Genomic DNA, 22597 nt, shown 5'->3' on the forward strand with positions numbered 1-22597 from the left:
ACTCCCAGCTACATATGTATCAGTTTCACTCTTGGAGGATGACAAAAATGCACGCATGCTGCTTCATAAAGTTTTTCACAGTATTTTGGCCTGTAGATCTCCTTGATCCAAAAAAAATGTATGTAGTGTTTTTCCATAACCACTGATCATCTCAAAGTACTTCAAAACCAACAGAATACTGGTTTTGAAGTGTAGGCACATATTGTAAAAAAAAATATAAAAGCTATTATGTCTAGCAGTTGGCTTGCACACTCCCTTCCTTGCTGTTCTTCAAAATAGTGTCATGGGATCTTTTGTTTGAGCTTCCAGGACCCTGACTTTAATATGATGGAGTCATTCCTCTCAGAGCCTAAAAAGGATAGTATGGACAGAGCTGAGAGAAACTAGAAATTCATGGAGACCTAATAGAGAAGGAGCAGCACCTAACCTTCTGTTGAGAAATAAGGCAGAGCAAGTGACCAAGGTGTCGTTGGGGAACACTTTGGGGCAAGTGATCAAAATTCTATTTGCTTTGAAATATTATGGAAAAGGATACATCAATCCGTTAAGGAGTGAGGCCAATTTGAACGGTATTATACAGGAACTTTCAGAAGTTGATTTAGGGAGGCTATTTGCAGGTAAAGAGTACAGCTGGTCAGGCAGCATCCAAGGAACAAGAGAGTTTATGCTCAAATTGTCAACACTGCTGCTCCTCTGCCTGACTGGCTGTGCTTTACCAGCACCACACTTTTTGACTCTGAACTCCAGCACTTGCAGTCCTCACTTTCTCCTATTTGCAGGTGAAGGGGCAGTTGGGAAATCGAGAATGAAAATTTAAGAATGAGATAGAGAGTTCAGAGACAGTGTTTCTATTGGTGTAAAGGGCAAGACTCGTAGCTGTAGGGAATGCTGGATGAGTAGGGAAATTGAGACTGTGGCCAAGAAAAGAGGAGGCATACATCACGTGTAAGCAACTGGGATCAAGTGAATCTCTAGGAGAGTTTAAGGGCAGTAGGAGTATACTTAAGAGATATCAGAAGGGCAAAAAGGAGACATGAGTTAGCTTTGCTAATTAGAGTTATGGAGAATCCAAAGGAATTCTGTGAATACATTAAGGGCAAAATGGTAACTAAGAATAGAATATGGCTCCATAAAGATCAGCATGGCTATGTGTGGAACCACAGGAGATGGTAGATATAAAAGAATATTTTGAGATACTAAAAGAATATCAGTTTTTACAATGGAGAAGGACTTAAAAGTTAGAGAACTTGGGAAATTTAATTGTTGAGTTCATATTATGGAAGAGGGGTGCTGAAGGTCTTAAAATGCATAAAGATAAATGAATCTCCAGAACTTGATCAGGTGTATCCCAGAACTTTGTGGAAAGCTAGGAAAATATTTATTTGACCTCTTACTGAGATATTTGCATTATTGGCAGCCACAGGGAAGGTGCTGGAAGATTGGAAGTTGGCAAATATGCCATTATTTAAGAAAGGCTGTAAAGAAAAGTTAGGGAACTATAAACCAGTGAACCTCGTGTCAGTGTTGGGTACATTGTTGGAGGGGTTTCTGAGGAACAGGATTTAATTGCATGTGGAGAGGCAAGGGCTGATTAGGGATAGTCAGCATAGCTTCGTGCATGGGAAATCATGTCTCACTAACTGGACAGAGTTTTATGAAGAAGTGACTAAGAAGATTGAAGGCACAGTGGTAGATTTTTTTAATATGGACTTTAACATAGCATTCAACAAGTTCCAAATGATAGACTGGTTGGTATGGTTAGATCACATGGGATCCAAGCGGAGCTAGCCAATTGGATTCAAAATTGGCTTGAAGGGAGGAGTCAGAGGGTGGTGGTGGAGGATTGTGTTTTGGTCAGGAACCCTCTGTCCAGTGACTGGTCAGCACAAGGATCAGTGCTGGATGCACTGCCTTTAGTCATTTATATAAATTATTTAGATGTGAATATGGGACGTATGGTTAGTAAGTTTGCAGACAACACCAAATTAATAGATAGTGAAGAAGATTGGGCCGAAGGGCCTGTTTCCACACTGTAAATCTAATCTAATCTAATCTAATTATCTCTGAGTACATTGCGACTTGATCTGATGGGTCATTGCACCCAGGAGTAGCTGATGGAGTTTAATTTGGATAACGTGAGGTGTTTTATTTTGGTAAGGCAAACCAAGTCAGGACTTCCACACGTAATGGTCGAGGGACCTGGGGAATGTTGCCAAATAAAGAGACCCAGTGATACAAGTGCATAGGTTCTTGAAGGTGGCATCACGGGGAGACAGGATGGTGAAGAAGGCATTTAGCACTCTTGCCTTCATTGGTCATAACGTTGAGTATTGGAGTCGGAATGTTTTCTAAGGAGAGAGCAGTTCTGTGGTCCTCTGGGATTATGGTGACTTTCCTTTAGTTATACTAAAGAAAGTAAAAGAAAACACCACTGGCAAGCCACATAGGTGCAGCTCCTGTTGGTTATGTGGCTAAGGTCAAGTTCTGTTCATTGTATGCTGACTATATTGTTTAACTGTTCTCTGTCAAAATATAGTTGTTTTTGAGGAATGTCTGCACACTGTTTAGACATTCAAATAAAATCTGATTAGGTTCTGTTCAAAATTGAAACATTCAAGAGGTTCCATGTGAGGTACTGCCTGAGGCTTTTATGTTGTGTTGTAATTTATTATTACCTTCCTTGCCACATTGTTTTAACCATACATTTCATCCTTTTGATTTTAGACTTGTATATTTTAGTAATTAGTGAATATTAGTTCTGATTTGATAAGGTGTTAAGTGCTTGAGATAATATTGTTGAATCTTGCTGCTCGCAGTCTGTTATCAGCAGTGTTTTCAGATTGTTCAAACTTGATTGGTGATATTCTGGAAGGGCTATCTAGACATTTGTAACACAAAAGGAAATTTATCTCTATTGTGCATGGTTCAATTCTAGCACTTCAACATTTATGGAAGCTATTCATAGTGCAAAAGTATCAGCAAAGTGTCAAGGACCCTCATTAGCATGTATTAGTTGACATTCCTGTTTTGTATTTGAATTCAACAGCTGGTTGTCAAAAGAAAACAAACTAGACCACTTTATAAGAAAGGAAGTAGAGTAGATGACACTGGGCATCAGGGTTAATGAGATTTATTGTAAATCTGTTCCAAAACAATTTGTCATTAAAGGCAGGAGAGAATGCTTTTAGGTTTTTGGAGGCTGCTCATTACTTATTCTAGTTTTATTGACCGTGTAAACTGCAACTGCATCGAAGCTTCTTTAAAAGAACTTAGTTTGAAGATCCAAATGTATCATGACTACATTCATGGTCATATCTGTGGTGAAGAGCACAAAAATCACAATGCCGGCTAGAAAAGGAATTTTGATGGAATGTTATTTTGACTCCAAGCCATGGTGAAGAAAACTAAATTAATAAATCTTCATAGTTTAAATAATGAGTGATCTTTAATGGTAAGTACACCATCTTTAGAGAAGATGGACTTAAACTTGATTTGTGAAATGAATGTTTATAGAAGGTTTTTGTGTTATTGGTATGTTGGACTGTTGCTGTGTTGAGGGGAAATGAAACATAACATTCCAATGAAGAGTCATTGGACTTGAAATATTAACTTTTTCTCTCTGCACAGATGCTGCCAGACCTGTGAGATTCTTGAGTTTTTTTTTAGATGTCTAGCATCTGCAGTATTTTGCTTTTACTTCCTAAAATTGCGGTAGCTTTGAAGCATTTAAATCTTGCATGTGCTCTATTTAAGAATATTTTGGTTTCTATCATTCTGCAAGGGAAGTTATTCGAACTTAAAACAGTGTTGACACTTTTTAGTATCCTGGTATTTATACTAGTCATTAATTTTTAATATGTGCTAAGTATCTTATTCTTTGATGCAAAACCATGCTAATGGAAACTTTAAAAAAAAGGACAGGTCATATGGCCAGAACAGGTTTTGGTTTGCTTTGAAGTCAGGGGTAAAGTGCTGTGTTTTGGTATTTAAGTGCCAAGCTTCAGTACTTTTCATGTTTGCTTATTGAATTTTAACTGCTGAAATTATTAGGAACTAACAAATAATGTCAATGTTTTGTAATAACTCATGAAATAAATATTTAGAGGCAATAAAAAGTACACTGATTACTAGGGATAGTTCAGTTCTGAATCCCATCAAATACTGATTTTTCAATAAAAGCAGAAGACTGGTGATCACATTTATGGGGTTTACTATCCCACTGGAAAAAGTTAGATTTTGTTTTAGTCTTTGGCTGTGAGCATTACTGATTGGCCCAGCCCAAATTGCTCTTCAAGGTCGTGTTGAGCTGCCATCTTGAACTGCTGCTGTCCAAATGATGATGGTGCACCAGTGTTGTTAAAAATGGAGTTTCAGTACTTTTCCTCCCTGACATAGTGAAGGAATGGTGATTGTAGTTCCAAATCAGGATCCTTTGTAGCCTTAATGGAGAGCTTGCAGCTCGTGGTGTTCCCATTTCCTTCTAGATTTTAGCTTTTTCATCTTTCAGATGTGCTGCTGAAACAGTTTTGATGAGTTGTTGCAGTGTATCTTGATGGATGATGCTTACTGCAACAACCGTTCTTGATGTTGGAACGAGTAGATGTTTAAAGATGTAGATGGTGTATGGATCAAAATCTGCTTTTACTGAATTGTATTGAACTTTGTTTATAACTGCATTCACCTGCCTTGTAGATTGTGGACAGACTTAGAGAAGTTATGAGGTGAGTTAGTACAGAATTCATAGCTTCTGGCCAGCTGTTTAGCTGCGATATTGATAATGTTTTCAGTTTCTGATCAGTAGTAACCTCCAGGGTGTTAGTGACAGAAGATTCAGTGATGAAATGCTGTTGAATATTAGGAGGTGACAGTTACCTTCTCTCTTGTTGAAGATTGTTATTTCTGCATTGATTTGTACAAATGTTATTCATCACCTCAAACCTGAACGTTGTCCAAATCTCATTTTGTGCTCGAACAGACTGCTTCAGTTTTTCAGGTGTCGTGAATGGTACCCTAAACTTCAGTGAGCATTCCCACTGCTGATCTTATGATGGAGGGAAGGTTGTTGAAGCAGCTTAAGATGTTAGTATCGACGACACTGCTCTGAAATACACTTGCTGTGATATCTTGAAACTATAAATATTGATCTTTTAATGACTACAGCCATATTTGTTTATGCCAGCTGACTAAAACAAGTGGATGGGCACTCCCAGCTGCCCATTGGTTTCAGTTTTATTAGAGCTTTGGATGTCTTTTAATTCTTTTGACCAGGTTTGGACTAATGTTGCAGTGAAGTCTGGAATTGCATGTCCCTGGCATAAACCAAGCTAAGCATTGGTAGAGGTTATTGCTGAGTAAATGCCACTAAGTAGCATTGTAAATATCATATTCCAAACCTTTCTAGGTTGCAGTAGACTGATAGGTTGGTACGACAGAGCATATCTAGGCAATTTCCAAAATGTTGGATAGATGTTAGTGTTGTAGGTGTACTGGAATGGTTTGACCATGGATGTAACTGGGTCCGGAGCAAAAATCTTCAGTACTACAGCAGGGAAAAAGGCATAGCTGATAGCTCATGTACCAGATTTTACAAATGCTATTTACTTGAATCATGGGGAATGAATTCACTTGGCAAAAACTGATAACTGATGATGGTATCCTAAGGAGAAAGCTGAGGTAGATTAGCTACTCGCTGAACATGTGTGGACTGTACTGTTTACAAATGCTGACTGACAGACTGGTTTGATGACCCCTTAATGAAGCTGCCTCCTTTGGATTATAACGGTAAAAATCTTTTGTAACTTCCACTTTATTTGCAGAGCAAGGGCTTTACAATTGTGTGTTTTCAGTGTAGTTCAGGAAGACGTGCATGTGAGAGATGACACAAACGATGAAAATTATAACTGGTAAATAATTGATCTTATTTCTGGTTTCATGAATAGACACAATTCTAAACTGGGTAAAAACAATGACTGCAGATGCTGGAAACCAGAGTCTAGATTAGAGTGGTGCTGGAAAAGCACAACAGTTCAGGTAGCATCCGAGGAGCAGGAAAATCGACGTTTCGGGCAAAAGCCCTTCATCAGGTGTTCCTGATGAAGGGCTTATGCCTGAAATGTCGATGTTACTACTCCTCGGATGCTACCTGAACTACTGTGCTTTTCCAGCACCACTCTAATCTAGACCACAAATCTAAACTGTTCTTGTTAACTTTCATTGTCCCACAGTTTGGTATGCTTTCCTTTATTGGTCAGGGTATTGAGTATGGAATTGGTGCCTCGCCTCCCTTAGAGTTTCTATGGGTAAGGGAAGACTCCCTACTGGAGTCTACTCAACCTTCCCTGGTTCTTTCCCTGGAATAATTCAGTTGCCTGGAATAAAATTCTTACCGGCAGTCTATTAAAGGTTTGGTACATTTATTTAAACATTCATTATTTAATACAGCATCACAGTTACAAATTTACAAGTCACCAAGCCCTAGTCTAAGTAGAGGTTCTAGAACCTCAGCAGAGTAGCGTTACCGGCACTTACCAACCAAGTGCTCCCTTGGACTACTCCAAAGTGGCACTCTCAATCTTGAGTACTTATACAGTTTCTACCCAATCAACATGTCAATCAAACGTCTGCTGATGAACACTATGTCCTCATCACATTCCTGTTGTGTTTATGACAAACTTATGTCAGTCTTTTGCTGACTGTGATCGTTTAATCATATTACTGATTTTGTGATTTAGAGTAGCGATAACAAAAAGCTGTCCTTGTGACTGTTTGTATTGACTTGGGTGATGACACTAATTGCTGTATCCCCTAAAGTTTGGCCACATGCCCATCACCTCATATCCTTATCTAAACCTGATTACTGACTGTTTTTCATGTCTTAAACCCATTCTTCATCATTTCCACTTCACATGCTTGATCAGTAAACTCTATCCAAACCCCTATTGTCTTTTCTGGTATGTGTTTGAAGTGATCTGTCAATATGTTCCTTTCCACTGTGGTTTCTGTGCCTCCTTAATAACTCATTTTAAGTTTTCAACTGCCTAAACTTGTTTTTGCACAGAGCTGGACTTTCTGCTTTTCTCAGCAAAGCTTGAAACCTTTATTTAAGCTATTTTATCTGACACATTTTACTTTTGTAAATTTGATTATTTATTTCTGACACTCTTTCGCTGCTTTAATTCTATGCTTTACCTTCGTGTCGTTTCTCATTGGGAGGTCATGTTGCAGCTGTACAGGACATTGGTTAGGCCACTTTTGGATTATTGTGTGCAATTCTGGTCTCCTTCCGAACAGAAGGATGTTGCGAAACTTGAAAGGATTTACAATTTGGGAAAGATTTACAAGAATGTTACCAGGGTTGGAGGATTTGAGCTACAGGGAGAGGTTGAATAGGCTGGGGCTGTGTTCCATGGCGCGTCGGAGGCTGAGGGGTTACCTCCTAGAGGTTTATAAAATTATGAGGGGCATGGATAGGATAAATAGACAAGGTCTTTTCCCTGGGATGGGGGAGTCTAGAACTAGAGGGCATAGGTTTAGGGTGAGAGGGGAAAGATGTAAAAGAGACCTAAGGGGCAACTTTTTCATGCAGAGGGTGGTGCATGTGTGGAATGAGCTGCCAGAGGAAGTGGTGGAGGTTAGTACCATTGCAAAATTTAAAAGGCATCTGGATGGGTATATGAATAGGAAGGGTTTGGAGGGATATGGGCTGGGTGCTGGCAGGTGGGACTAGATTGGTTTGGGATATTTGGTCAGCATGGGCAGGTTGGACTGAAGGGTCTGTTTGCATGCTGTATATCTCTGAGACTCTTTTATATTTCTGTAGCATCTGGAGAACTACTGAACTGTAGGGTGAATACTATAACAATTATGATAATTGCTTTTAAATAACTACTGTCATTCAAAGTTGCAGTCCTTTATAATCTCTCAAGTTGGAAACGTTTGAATCCAAAACACTGGCTATCTAGAGTTTATCGTTCCAGGTGACTTCAAAATTCTTGGACCAGACACTAAAAGCACTGCAACAAATGGCAAGCAAGCAAAAAATGGTGACTGATGTGTTTTAACATTGGGACGAACCATAAGATAAGGGGCTGAGCTGGGAAAATGAGTAACAGCTTCAAACTTTGCTGTGTTTCTACTCCTGGCTGCAAGGTTCTGTACCTTGGTCTGGAAGCTCTGAATTGTAAGCATTGGCAACTAGATAAAAAGTGGAGAAGGATTGAGTACAATACTGGGTTTGCTGGGAGGAGGGCTGACTTCTGTCACGTATATATATGAGCAGGGTATGAGGGCATATCTAATTACACTTGGTGTATGTGGGTAATGGGCAGAGGCTGACTGATGTGTGTTAGTGTGTGTGGGAAGAGAGAGGCTGATTACTGTCTGTGGGGAGGTGGGTGAAGGGGTTGAACACTTGATTACTGTAGGGAGACAAGTTGAATAAAAGCAAAGTGCTGGAGAAACTCCGGTCTAGCAGCATCTGAAGTGAGAAACATTTAAAGTTTGACTTAATCCAGTCTGACTGTGTTTGTCTCCCCCAAGATGTTTCCAGGCTTGAATTTTGCTAGTACTTTGCACATGCTGGAAATCAGAAATTTTTTTGGTGCTCAGTACCCGTGGAAGATACGTTCCAAGACCTACAGCGGATAGTAGCGAACCCATTCATTTAATTGGGAAATTTACCCCCCCTGGTAGCATACCCTGGTTCTGGAATGTTCCATGTAATATGCTCGGGCCACTGGTAACTGAAACTGTGATAACTGGACCCATGGATCACCCTATATGTATTAAAATTGTTGCATTGGAAAATAGTTTGGGAGAAACAGATGGTGAGGATACACATTCAGGAAAGAATTAAGGTAACTGTGTATCTTTAAGTTATCACCAAGTGTGTTCGCAGCATTATCAGTGAACTGAGAATTTAATGTAACTTGTTTAGCTCTCCCCACTACCCCCCAGGTTTTAAATGTGTATGATTCAAGGTGAAGTTGACTTGTTGAGCTTTTAGGTTGAAGTTTGCTTTGAAAATATCTAAAAGGAGAAGGAGGGCTGTTGTGGCCAGTTGTGGCTCGTGTTTCTAGCTCTGGGCAATAAGGGAGAGGTATGCATTAACATCCCTGAACAGGTTAAGTTGAAAATATTTAGGCCTCTTGCGGTGCAGTAGTAGTGTCTATACCTCTGGGCCAGCAGGCCTAGGTTCAAGTCTCACCTGCTCTAGAAGTGACTGGAAGCATCTCTGAACAGATAGAAATTATGATTAGAAAATATCTAGAAAGGGAGAGATGTTTTGTTCCTCTCTCTGGTAGCCAAATCTGCAGATTGTCTGGATTGATTCAAGAACCAAGCCTTTCTCTTGATTTGACAATGTTGCCTCAGCTTTTCCTGGGGAGTTCTAGTTTTAAACTGACATTTCACAATTTATTGCAGATTAAATTTAACATGGCTGCTTTGTTAATCATTAATGAATCATTGTCCCACAAAGCAAAGTTAGTTATATTGGCAGACGATAATCTCGTGGTATTATTGCTCATCTATTAATCCAGAGACTCTGGTAGTGTTCTGGGGACCTGGTTTTGAATTTTGCCAAGGCAAGTGGTAGAATTTGAATTTAATAACAATCTGGAATTAATAGTCTACTGGTGACTGTGAAACCATTGTCAGTTGTCAAAAAAACCCATCTGGTTCACTAATTTCCCATATGGAAGGAAATCTGCCATCTTCGCCTGGCCTCCTTGCGACTCCAAACCCACAGCAATGTGGTTGACTCTTAACTGCCATCAGGGCAATTTAAGATGTGTAATAAATGCTGGTCTAGCTAGTGATGCCCACATCTCATGAATGAATTGAAAAAGCTGATGCCCAAGGAGCTGTCACCACCCTCACTCTCCTTAAAGCTCTGCTCGACATCCTTAGTGCCCAGCTCTCCAATACCAAAGTATCATTCACTGTTTCACTTGGCATTTCCCTTTCTCATCTAGCACTTCAGTTGCTTGCTTCCTTGGCTGGTCTGCTTCTGACTCCTTATGTTGATTGTTGTCCTGGACCCTTAGTGGGCGGCACGGTGGCACAGTGGTTAGCACTGCTGCCTCACAGCGCCTGAGACCCGGGTTCAATTCCCGACTCAGGCGACTGACTGTGTGGAGTTTGCACGTTCTCCCCGTGTCTGCGTGGATTTCCTCCGGGTGCTCCGGTTTCCTCCCACAGTCCAAAGATGTGCGGGTCAGGTGAATTGGCCATGCTAAATTGCCCGTAGTGTTAGGTAAGGGGTAAATGTAGGGGTATGGGTGGGTTGCACTTCGGCGGGTCGGTGTGGACTTGTTGGGCCGAATGGCCTGTTTCCGCACTGTAAGTAATCTAATCTAATCAAAACCCTTCTGCATTCATCAGCCCAAATTTTCAAGTGAACAGTTTTGAAAAGATCCACTTTCAAGTTTTAATTCTAGTTTTGGTATTATGTCTTTGGTATGCTTTTACATCTGGTGGTCATCCTTGTGCTGAGCCATTCCAAAATTATTTTAGAATCTAGAAAATTCCAGAAAAACCTTGATTTCAAATACAGTATTCTGGGCCACAGAGCTTACAGTTAAATGTTTTCTTTTTAAAAACATCAATTATTCACTTTAGGAATACTTTGTTATCACAGGCTGAATTATGAGTAGTATTTAGTTTGTGTATGTAATAATGTTTGGAAAATTGTTTAATTTCTCATGTACTTATTGTATATGAAGTCTTGATTTGTGTTACATTAAAATACTACATAAATTCAAGCTCTTCTGACTTGACTATATTTAGCAATGATTGCTTATTTGAAAAACTTTGACAACAACAATATAGCTCAGTTACCTCAGAAAGTAAGAATTCTACAAGCCATTCACTTGTAGTGAACTGTTAATTTAAAGCTGCAGATTTTTATTTTGTTCTTTTCCAGCACTGTGTCTATGGGATGTCATTTTAGTGAAAATTCATTTTTCATCTACATCTACATGGAATAAAGTAACAGTCATGAAAAGTTTTCTCATCGCTGGCCCAGCTGGGTTTTGGGGAACTTAGATTTCTCTGAAAATATTTGTATTACTGATTTTGTTACTTGCAAAATTACAGTTGCAGTAGCTATTTTGTTTCATCCTAACTGTGTTTTTAATTGTAAAAAGCTATTTTATGTTACATTGATATTGTGTTTTGGGTTACCTTTACTAACTCACTCACCAACTCGCTGCATTCATTAATATCAGGTTCCTGTTCACTCATTCATAATCCTTTATTAACCCGTTGTTTACTATAACACGGTTTCATTCATTCATCAAACTGCATCCAAGTTTACTTTACATCCAAACTTAAAACAACCCTTTCAAATCAAAACAACCCTTTCAAAATTCATGACTGTATTTTCACACCTTATCAGCCCTTGCTACAAGCAGTGTTTACCTTTGAATAAGTATAACATACAGAACAATACCATCACCATCAAGTCTTCACGAAACGTCTATAATATAAATCAGCCCTAACGAACCATTTCCTGGACCTGAATAGATTCCCCAATCAGTATGTACCTGTGAAATACTTTTTAACTGGTCCATTATCCCTTTAAGAAACGAACCAACAAAACAGCACTTCCATGAAATTGCATGAATGAATGAAACTCTCACTGGCAAATATTAAACAGATCTCTCAGCCCAGCTGCACTAATCAGTTTAATATCCTGTATTCTTTTATTTAGTATAGGTACAAATTTTAATTTGTTTAGAGCATATAGGCCGAGTATTTTTACTAACATTTACCAACTTAAAAGACAAAAGGACTAAAGCCTGTTAATAATGCAAGCAGACTGGACAGACACTCTTAATTCCATCAGAAGTAGCAGCCAGCATTTAGCACGTTTTAACCCATCTCCTATCTCCCAGGACAGAAGTCCCTCAAACCTTTGTGTTTTATAGATTTTTTTAAAAAAAGTAACACTATAGTCGTAGAATTTTAATATATGTATGAATTGTGCATAAAGGGGTTTTTGTAAGAACTGTATTTTGGGATTCTATTGCTGCCTCAAACTTGTGTTGTGATTGCTGAATAAAAAAGTCTATTTTCGCCACTCGCTTATTTCGATTGTTATTTGAACATGATCCCACAATATGATCAGAGATTTGTTTCAAACAAACTTGAACGAATTGGATTGGTAAATGCAATTGCCAGAAAATCTAACAGCTTGCATTTTATATGGTGTTTTTAACATAATTAAACATCCCAATGTGTTGACAACAATTTTGTAGAAGTATTAGAACATGTGACCAAAAGAGGTGAGCTTTTGGAACATCTTAAGGAATTTGGAGTAGTAAAGAATCTTAAGGGAGAATATTCCAGAGTTTAGGATATGGTAGTTGAGGGTGTAGTTGCCAGTGATTGGATGATTGAAATCAGGGATGCACAAGAGACCAGATTTTCACAATACCAGGTTTTATTGCCCTAATTATCCTTGAGGTAATGATGTTTTGAATTGCTTATGTCCATTGCTGTACTGTGAGGTATAGTTGTTTAGTGGGAAAAATGCCAGCTAAATAGGATTTAGTACAAGTTAGGAAATGAGTACATTGCAGATGTGTTAATGTTTATGGAGGTTACAAAACTGAAGTCAAGAAGAGGAGTATTCTTGGAATAGTCAGGACTGGAGATAGTAAAGGTGTAAATGGGATTTTCAGCAGCATGTAAACTGAGATTAAAAAGTAGAAATGGGCAACGTTTTAGAAATGCAAGTAGGTGGCCATAGCGAGGGTGAAGGTATGGGTCTAAATCTCATCTCTGATTCAGTAGGACGATGAGATTGTGACTGGCCTGTTTCAGCCTGAGGCAGAAACCCAGGAAAGGGATAGATTTTATTTTGGGGGCCAAAAGGCATTGCTTTCTATTTTCCTAATGTTTCATTGGTGAAATGTTTGCTTACACGGACCTAATCATGGACCAGCAGCATGACAGGTGAGAGGTAATTGAATTAATACGATCAGCATACATATGAAACTTGATGTGTTTTTGGATGATTTTACTGAAGGGCAGCATACACATGAGTATGGGACTAAAGGCAGATCCCTGGGCATGTGAGTTAGTGTAGAAACAAACAATGATACCATTACAAGTAACTTTTTGCCACAATTGGATAGTTGGGAATGGAGCTGAAAATGTGTTGCTGGAAAAGCGCAGCAGGTCAGGCAACATCCAAGGAACAGGGGATTCGACGTTTCGGGCATGAGCCCTTCTTCAGGAATACTCTTCTTCCTAAAGAAGGGCTCATGCTTGAAACATCGATTCTCCTCCTTCGATGCTGCCTGACCTGCTGCGCTTTTTCAGCTCTGATCTCCAGCATCTGCAGTCCTCACTTTCTCCTAGTTGGGAATGTAACCAGGTAATGACGCTCCCACTCAGCTGTATTAATGAGAGGGATGAGTAGAAGGGCTAATGCTCGAAACATCGATTCCCCTGCTCCTTTGATGCTACCTGACCTGCTGCGCTTTTCCAGCAACACGTTTTTCAGCTCTGATCTCCAGCATCTGCAGTTCTCACTTTCTCCCAGGGATGAGTATCACACATGATGAATCCAAATAAGCATTTCATAATGTAGCACTGAGTTAAAAAGTGTAAACAATTCATCTGTGGTACATGAGCATCTCACATTTGACAAACTGGTAAGCTGTAATAGCAATATTGCAATTGGTTATATCGAGCTACCTGGATCCTTATATGTCCCTTCCAAAGTCCAAGTGTTAATTTTGGACTTTGGCCATAGCATTTATCAGGTGATTTGAAAGTGGTGTGGGAACTGCAGCTGACTTCTGATACTTTGCTCATTCTGAGGCCAAATTCACTCTTACCACTGTGGAATGATTGACATTAAATAGAATTGAGAATTCTAGTCTTAATCTTACTGAGATCAGTTGTCTTACCATTGTCCTTGCTGGAGGCTAATTAACAAAGGATTGACCTACCCATTTAACTACTCATGAGATAAATTTACTGGGCCAACTTTGAGTGATTGTGCCTTACACTTCTAGCACTTTCTAATGGTGGCTCAGTAGTTAGCACTGCTGCCTCACAGCGCCAAACGTGGGTTCGATTCCAACCTTGGGTTGCTATCTGTGTGGAGTTTGCACAATCTCCTGTGTCTGCGTGGGTTTCTTCCGGGTGGTCCGGTTTCTTCCCACAATGCGAACATGTGCTGATTAGGTGAATTGGCCATGCTAAATTGTCCATAGTGTTCAGGCATATGTAAGGTTAAGTGCTTTAGTCAGGAGTAAATAATAGAGTAGGCGAATGGGCATGGGTGGGTTACTCTTCAGAGGATCATTGTGGACTTGTTGGGCCGAAGGGCCTGTTTCCACACTGTAGGGATTCTATGATTCTGTTCTGTGATAGTTGGTTTCATATTTATTGAGGTTGCATTCAACATCAGAGCTGCAAGAACGCATTTATGTGATGGGTGCCGGAATGCACATCTTAGAAATAGTTTAGTAGATCAATTATATGGAATGTGTTGGACTTAATTATTGTCCAGTTTATACTCGTTAAAAACATATGACAGTCTGGATATTGGCTGCTTTTTCTGCTGTAACAAGTCACTTTGTCTTTGCTGCTTCAGGGCATGGAACAGACTGTCCTTTCTTCAGGAATATCAGCAATCTTAATGAAAAGATGCGCTATTTCTCACCATTACAAATCAGTGAATCTAAGCTAACTTCCTGTTCAAACTAGGTTTAATTGCAACTCTTGCAAGCATTACATCAAAATGTGATAAATGGCTGTAGTTGCAGGGGAAAAACATATTTTGCAAAGTTACTCTACTGTAACTGAAGTTTGATGTAATTGATGTCGACCCGAATGGCAATTCTATGATAAATCGGAGTAATCGTTACTTTTTCTTTATATTCTCCCTTTTCTTTTGTACCTGAATAAATTCTTTATAGTACTGACTGTTTGTAAAGTATAGAAAATGACAAAGTCTAATTGAATAAATGCATTAAATAATCCTGGAAGATGAAATGAATAATTTATCTTGTTGAATGGAGAAAGAGACTTGATATTATTATGGTGGCTGTGATGCCACAATACTTTTGAATTACACATCTTAATTAGATGGAATCCTTTTATTCCTCTGTTTCTCTTCTGAAAACATGGTCAAATTTGAGAGTTTTGAGAAGATTTGTAGCTCCGTTTGAGGTTCTGGATGTAAGTTTGCTAACTGAGCTTGAAGATTCATTTTCAGATGTTTTGTCACCATAGTAGGTAACATCATCAGTGAGTCTCCGGTGAAACACTGGTGTTAGTGACCCGCTTTATGTTTGTGATTAGGTTTCCTTGGGTTGGTGATGTCATTTCCTCATCTTTTTCTCAGAGGATGGTCAATGGGAGCAGGTCGATGTGTTTGTTGATAGAGTTCCGGTTGGATTGCCATCCTTCTCGCAATTCTCATGCATGTATCTGTTTGGCTTGTCCTAGGATGGATATGTTGTCCAAGTTGAAGTGGTGTCCTTCCTCATCTGTATGTAAGGATATTAGCAAGAGTGACTAGTTGGTGTTCATGTGTCCTGGTGGCTAGTTTTCTGCCTGTTTGTCCAATGTAGTGTTTGGTACAGTTCTTGTAAGTTATTTTGTAAATGACATTAGTTTGGCTTGTTTGTATGGGGTCTTTCAAGTTCATTAGCTGCTGTTTTAGTGTGTTGGTGAGTTTGTGGGCTACTATGATGCCAAGAGGTCTGAGTAGTCTGGCAGTCATCTCCAAGATGTCTTTGATGTAGGGGAAAGTGGCTAGGATGTCTGGACACGGTTTGTCTGCTTGTTTGGTTTTGTTGCTGAGAAATCAGTGGACTGTGTTCATTGGTTACCGGTTCTTGGAGATCAGTTGTAGATGGACCAATGATACTATCTACTTGGAGAAATTGTACAGCTAAATGCCAGAGTGTGGTAGATGCCAGGATGTTGAGTAAATTAAGGAGAAGATAGATTTTTAAATTAGTAATGAGCTGAAGGGTTTTGTAGAGCAAGTAGGAAAGTGGAGTTGAGACTGAGTTGAGTTCAGCCATGATTGTATCAAATGGCAGAACTGTCTCGAGACTGAATTGTATAATCTTGCTGCAAGTACTTATGTTATTATGCTAGGCAGTGGTATGATTCTGTATCAAGTTCAGTAAATTAGATTTTCAGCAATGAATGAGACTCGTTTGAAGAAAAAAATGGTTAATTGTTGAAAGCTCGGAATTTCCAATCCTATTTTTGAACTGTGAAATCTAAATGCATTTTTGAAGCATATTTGCGTCTTAACTGTCAATAATAGCTGTTTAGACTGCTTGCAAATCCAGCAAAATTATTTGTTTCTCTGTTTCTCCATTTGAAGTTTTCACATGAAGCTGAATCAAATATATTACTATAATAAAGACACTGAACTGTATTTTTAAACATTTTTAACTTTACGTAAGTAATGCTTTTGTCCTAATTTTCTTCAGTCTCCCACACTCAAAATATACTATTTTAGTAGGATATTGGAGAATTCATTTCATAATTTAATTCAAAAAGGAATAGAATATACTTATTGTAAGCTCATTTCAAGAAGGCAAAATTGAGGACTGCAGATGCTGGAGATGGTGCTGGAAAATCACAGCAGGTCAGGCAGCATCTGAGGAGTAGGAAAATCAACGGTTTGGACAAAAACCTTTAATCAGGAAGGATGAAGGGCTTCTGCTCCTCGGATCCTGCCTAACCTGCTGTGCTTTTCCAGCACCACTCTAATCTTGGCTTGTTTCAAGTAGGACCTGGATATAGCACTTGGGGCTAACAGGATCAAAGAATATGGAGGATAAGTGGAATCAAGCTATTGAGTGGGATGATTAGCTATAATTATAATGAACAGGCAGACACCCAGAACTGAGTTGCCTACTGATGCTCCTGTTTTCTATGTTTCTATGTATTTGTTCATGGGTTGGAATCAACACAATTTTTGTATCTGAAATCTATCCAAGCTAACAGGGTGCAACACTCAATTGAAGAGGGTTATTTAATAGGAATAAGTTAATTAGGAGCAATTACTGCAGTTTGAAAATGTGAGGTGGGCAGTATGCAGAGGGGGAACAATACATTGTTTTGATGTAGTATATAAATAGGCAGGAAAGAAGGACCCATATATAAAATAGTCCAGCTGTGTGTAGTCCAAGGGTATATTTTATTATCATCTGAAATGTACGCTTGGAGCACAACCTCAGATATTAATACAAAAATATCAATTGGTATTATTCTGTAAATAGATTATTTGGCTAAATCGTTAATTCTGCAAAGTCCACCATAACTTTGATTTCATTGAGCACAGCGTTAACTTTATCAGTGAGGGATCCTTTTTAGGTCTTTGTAGAAGTTCGAGAAGATTCTGATGTGAACCTACACAGTTTAATGCTCTTACCCTGATTTTGTGGTAATGATGACCACAAAATTGTCAGGGTTCCTTTGTCATTACTCCTCTGAAACTGATAATTTCTGGAGTTTGTATGTGTACAAGTTAGATGCAGAAAGCTGAGGTTGCTGTCTGTGCTTCAGCAAAAAGTACATTGTTGAAGTATTCTTTTGAACTCAAGATCTTTTATGCTATTAGTCTCGTAGTAAAAATCCTTAAAATAATTGCAACTTGTTTTATTGAGATATGATTAGATTTTTAATGAAGTTAATAAATGCTGCTGAGAAACTTTCCTCTGCTACTCAAAAACTAACTTTATATTCATTATCCAACCTCTTGTTATCCATTTGAAGAGGGTACAAGTTTTTGTTTTGTGAAAACTGCAAATTTTGGCTTCTGTACAATTAAATGACAAGGAGTGTAAAACTTGTTGTGACCAAATCATCTGTTGAAGTACAGAACCGACTAGTAGAATGCAGTCTGCTAAATTAATCAGAGGAATTTGTCAACTCAGTAAACTTGACTTCTGAATCTCCTGTAGTGATATAGCTCAGCTGTGGGCCATTCATATTGTTTTCTAAATGTTATAAGTTTGTACGTGTGAGCAGTTAATTTTCATGCTGCAGGAAAACAACAGGTACGAATCATTTCATACTTGCCAGAGAGATTTTTTGAGTTTCGTACAATTTATCGTATTGAGAGAAAATGTCTTGCCTTCTTTCAGACAGGAAAAGGTGGGAAAGGATAATTATTTCCTATTATAGTGGCGGTTTTGGATTGTAGTCCAAAAGCTGATTGAAAACTAAGTTTTGATTTTAAAGATCTTAGTAGAGAACTCTATTTAGAATATTGTAGGCTTCTAGATTGTGCATTTTCTGACAAAGGTTAAATAAATGTTGGAGAAATGTATAACGTGACTTTAGAATCACATATTTGAAATTTAATAAAGCAGCAACAATCGTAATTTATAGCTTAGGGTTTTAAACACTTGCAAATTGTACAATTTTTTGTGTGTAGGTTAAAGTGATGCATACGCAAGCCTGATTCTTCTACTTTAATTCACCTGTCTCATGGAAATCTCTCTCTTCCTTCAGATGCCCCCTCAATATAGTCAGCAGGGTATGACTGGTTACTGCCAACAGGGCCAACAGCCTTACTACAATCAGCAGCAGCAACAACAATCTTCATACATGCAACAAGCACAGCAGAGGTACCAACCCCAACAGCAACAGGTAAGCAATTTGTACTTGAAGCTGTAAGGGTTCGAAGGAATTCAAATGGACTTCAGGCACACTTCAATGAAAACAGAGTAAATTGTTTACATTTAATGCTACGTACTGTAATACCGTAAGGTCACCTTGACTAATGAGTTTGACTTGGAATGTCAAAGTATCCCATTGTTATTTGATTCCTGTTTCTACATTTGCAATCTGTCAGCAGTTACTCCTCCTGAATCCCAGTTATATGTGATATTTTGATGGCCAGTAATTGCTCTGGTTAGTGCATGCAGTGAGATCGTAAAATACATTGAACTATTCCAGTCACCAAAGCAACTTTTCCCTCGCATTCAAAGCGAAATCCTGCAAATGCTGGATATCTGAAATAAGAATAAAATGCTGGCGAAATTCATCAGATCTCACTGCATCAGTGAGGAGCAAAACAGAGTTAATGTTTAAGTCCGATCTGACACATTTTGAAAACTGGAAAACTCTTCTCACTTGGTTTAGAACCTAAATATTTCGTTGAGCAAAAAAAATGATAATTTCAGTTTTAGGAATTAAATTTTGCAGCTGAATTAGCTAGCTTTGAGGTTTAGTCTTGAACTTTAATGAGTCTTGTGACTCTTGAAAAACTAGCGTGTTCAAGTTGTTATTGAGTATTTTTGATTGTCAAGATTGCTTGTTAAAAGCTTTGTGTTATTTTTATCTTTGAGGGAAAATAGAAGATTTTAGCTTTTTGTTTCTTAAATTTGTTTTCAATGAAAAGTTTTTCTAAGTATTAATTTAAGGTTTCCATGTGTTAGAAATACTTCTATTTTGTATAAATGTTATTCTGATTACTATAGCATACAAGTTCTTTATATTTGGAAAACCTCTATTATGAGTAAAGTCATTTATTGAAATGATATGCACTGATCTCAATTGGTAGTAACCATGTCTCTATGTCCCAAGAATCGACATCAAACATTAATAGATTTTTATCAGGAAATTCTGACTTCATCTAGGCTCTATAGGCCATATTAAATTGTTGTATAAGAGTAAATTGAAATTGTGCATGATATATCTTCATTACTCATTTTTTAAAAAACTAGTTAACATCCTTGAAAATACTCATTTTACTTGAGTTAAATGCCAGTGTTGGAAAACATTTAAAATGCTTATGCCTATTCATGCTGCATGTTCTACACAAGACAGTTTGAAACATCAAAGTAGCCACTAACCTGAAAATCTGTGAATTATAATTAACTGTAAAATTACCTTTGATTTTTGGGATATAGCATATTTGTAGCCTATCAGGGCAAGCAGGTCAAGCATTTAGCCAATATCTTTATTCCTAGAGTATAAATTTATTGGTTATGTAGCTAGTCTTGTCATAAACTGTCAATTGTGGGTAAATGTTTGTGTTTTCAACCTAAAAAAGCTCTGATCTAAAGTTAGAAAGTATAGCTATCTAAAGCAGGACAAGATAATTGACTTTCTCACAAGCGATAAGGATTTGGAATCTGTTCTCATAGTTTGACCATAAATCCACCCACACCATTGCTCATAGATTTGTGTTGGCTTTGCATTTCCTCCATTGCTACTCATGACTTGATGTGTGACAATATAATGATTTAGTCCAAGTTGCTATTGTGGATCCTGTGCTCTTCTTTTGAGCAGATGGCTTGGGTTTGATCAGATAAGAAATATTGTTGATGGCAGTCATCCCTTTCTTTTGGAAAATCTGATTAGTAAAACATCTCCTGAAGAGAAAGGTATTTTTGATTGGTTGTCTTTGTGAAATGGAACCAGCCAAAACAATCAGTAAACACATCATGCACATTTTAAAAATAATCCTCTATGTATGGGCATTACTGACGAGGCCAGCATTGATTACGCATTTCTAGTTGCTGTTGAATTTTGATGATCTGCCTTCTTTAATCACTTTTTTTTGTTTGTTGGGGGGGTGCTCTTTTTTTTCCCGATCTTTGAAAAGGGGTGCTGGAAATTGATGCAGCCATTATATCATCAATATATCATTATTTAGTGACTTCACCTAATGAAGGAGCAATGCTCTGAAAGCTCATGATTTCAAATAAACCTGTTGGACTATAACCTGGTGTAATTTGACTTCTGACTAAATGGATTGAGAGAGACTTGGAGGGGAACTTGAAGGTGATTGAGTTCCCATGAAACAATCACCATTGTAATCTCGGTAGTGGAGATTGTGGTAAGATAAGATAATTTACAGTGTGGAAACAGGCCCTTCGGCCCAACAAGTCCACACCGACCCGCCGAAGCGCAACCCACCCATACCCCTACATTTACCCCTTACCTAACACTACGGGCAATTTAGCATGGCCAATTCACCTGACCCGCACATCTTTGGAGTGTGGGAGGAAACCGGAGCACCCGGAGGAAACCCACGCTGACACGGGGAGAACGTGCAAACTCCACACAGTCAGTCACCTGAGTCGGGAATTGAACCCAGGTCTCTGTTGCTGTGAGGCAGCAGTGCTAACCACTCTGCCACCGTGCCGCCGTAAGGGAATTGTCAAGATTTCATCTCCCATTGCAAGTAGAAAACCAAGAGGAGAGGATTAAAGATAGTTACTGGCAAAATATATGAAGTGGTGCTCCACAGGGATAATTGTTGAAAGCACTGCTATTCATAAATAACTTGAATTTGCAACCCAGTGTGCCATTTAAAAATGTATGCATGTGCTTTTTTGAGAGTATGAATAATAAGGTGGGAGACTGTGACAAAATAATAAAAATATTGTACATTGGTTGGAGGTACAGGGAGACTACAAAGCAGGGCATTTATGAAGGCATGAGGAGGAAGTGAGTTGTGGCAGATCGGAATAATACGTGAAAAGGTTTGGGAGATAGGTTATGGCTGGTATTACAAGGTTTCAAAAAGTGAACATTCCTCAAGTGAAAATACCTGGCAGGAAGTCAAAGTCCAGAGATCAGAAGAGGAGTCAAAAATTGCCAAAAAAGTTGTAAGCCTGACCTTGGGCGAATTTTAGAAATTTGGCAAAGCAGGGCCAAGAAATTAATAAAGAGGAATGGAATATAGATGTAAGCTAGCAAGAGAGACAAAATTGATTATAAAATATAGAATCATAGAATCCCGAGAGTGCAAAAAAAGGCCGTTTGGCCCAATGAGTCCACATTGACTCTCCAAAGAGCTTTCTACCCAGATTCAGACCCACCCGCCCTACTGTGATTTGATTTGATTTTAGTTATTGTCGCATGTATTTTGTTACAAAATAAAGTGAAAATTGTTGTATAGTATTGCTACTCTCAGCTGCCTTTATAAAGTACAGAGAAATAACCCAAAGCTTAGAATATAAATGCAGAAAAGTAAAGAAATATTTAAAAAAGTGCTCAGCTTTACAGTTCGTGGCCTCTTCATACTGCCACCACCGCTGGAGCAAAAATCACCGTTCTTTGGTGCCATCTTGCCTCACCAATGCCCTTGTCACTGAGTCTTCATTGGACCTCACCAATGTAGATGCCGCCCATGCCACTGGGTACTGCACTGACCCAAACTCTACTCTGCTGCTACCCCGAATTTGCTTTGGACCTAAGTTGCTGTTGCAGCCGCTGCGGATACTACGGGGTCTTGTGCTGGGCTCAAACACGGTGCCGCCCCCATGAATCTGCGCTGGACACAGAAGCTGCTGTGAACCCAGACTAGGTCCTGCTGCTGCCATGAGTCTGTGCTGGGCCCATTCTCTAATGTTGTCGCTGTGATCAAGCTCCTCAACAAGAGGTAAAAAAGAGAAAATAAAATGTGAAAAGAGAGGGAAGAAATGAAAAGAAAAGCGGACGAGCCCTGGGCTCAAAAACCCTACTTCACCGCTAATCATGGCTAATCTACCTAAACTATACATCCCTGGATGCTATGGGGCAATTTAGCATGGCTAATCCACGTAACCTGCGCATCTTTGGACTATGGGAGGAAACTGGAGCACCT

The 22597-nt window shown here is 38.8% G+C and overlaps 1 protein-coding gene across 12 annotated transcripts in view; it reads left to right on the forward strand.

Annotated features, from left to right (window-relative positions):
• arid1b (AT-rich interactive domain 1B) overlaps window positions 1-22597 on the forward strand; it is a 609086-nt gene that overhangs the window by 148386 nt on the left and 438103 nt on the right. For all 12 annotated transcript variants that reach the window (XM_060831573.1, XM_060831574.1, XM_060831575.1 and 9 more), the window contains exon 3: window positions 18508-18645. In XM_060831573.1, the coding sequence (XP_060687556.1) occupies window positions 18508-18645 (138 nt within the window). The remainder of the gene's footprint in view (window positions 1-18507; window positions 18646-22597) is intronic.

The sequence above is a fragment of the Hemiscyllium ocellatum genome, chromosome 10, assembly GCF_020745735.1.
Source record: "Hemiscyllium ocellatum isolate sHemOce1 chromosome 10, sHemOce1.pat.X.cur, whole genome shotgun sequence".
NCBI lineage: Eukaryota > Metazoa > Chordata > Chondrichthyes > Orectolobiformes > Hemiscylliidae > Hemiscyllium > Hemiscyllium ocellatum.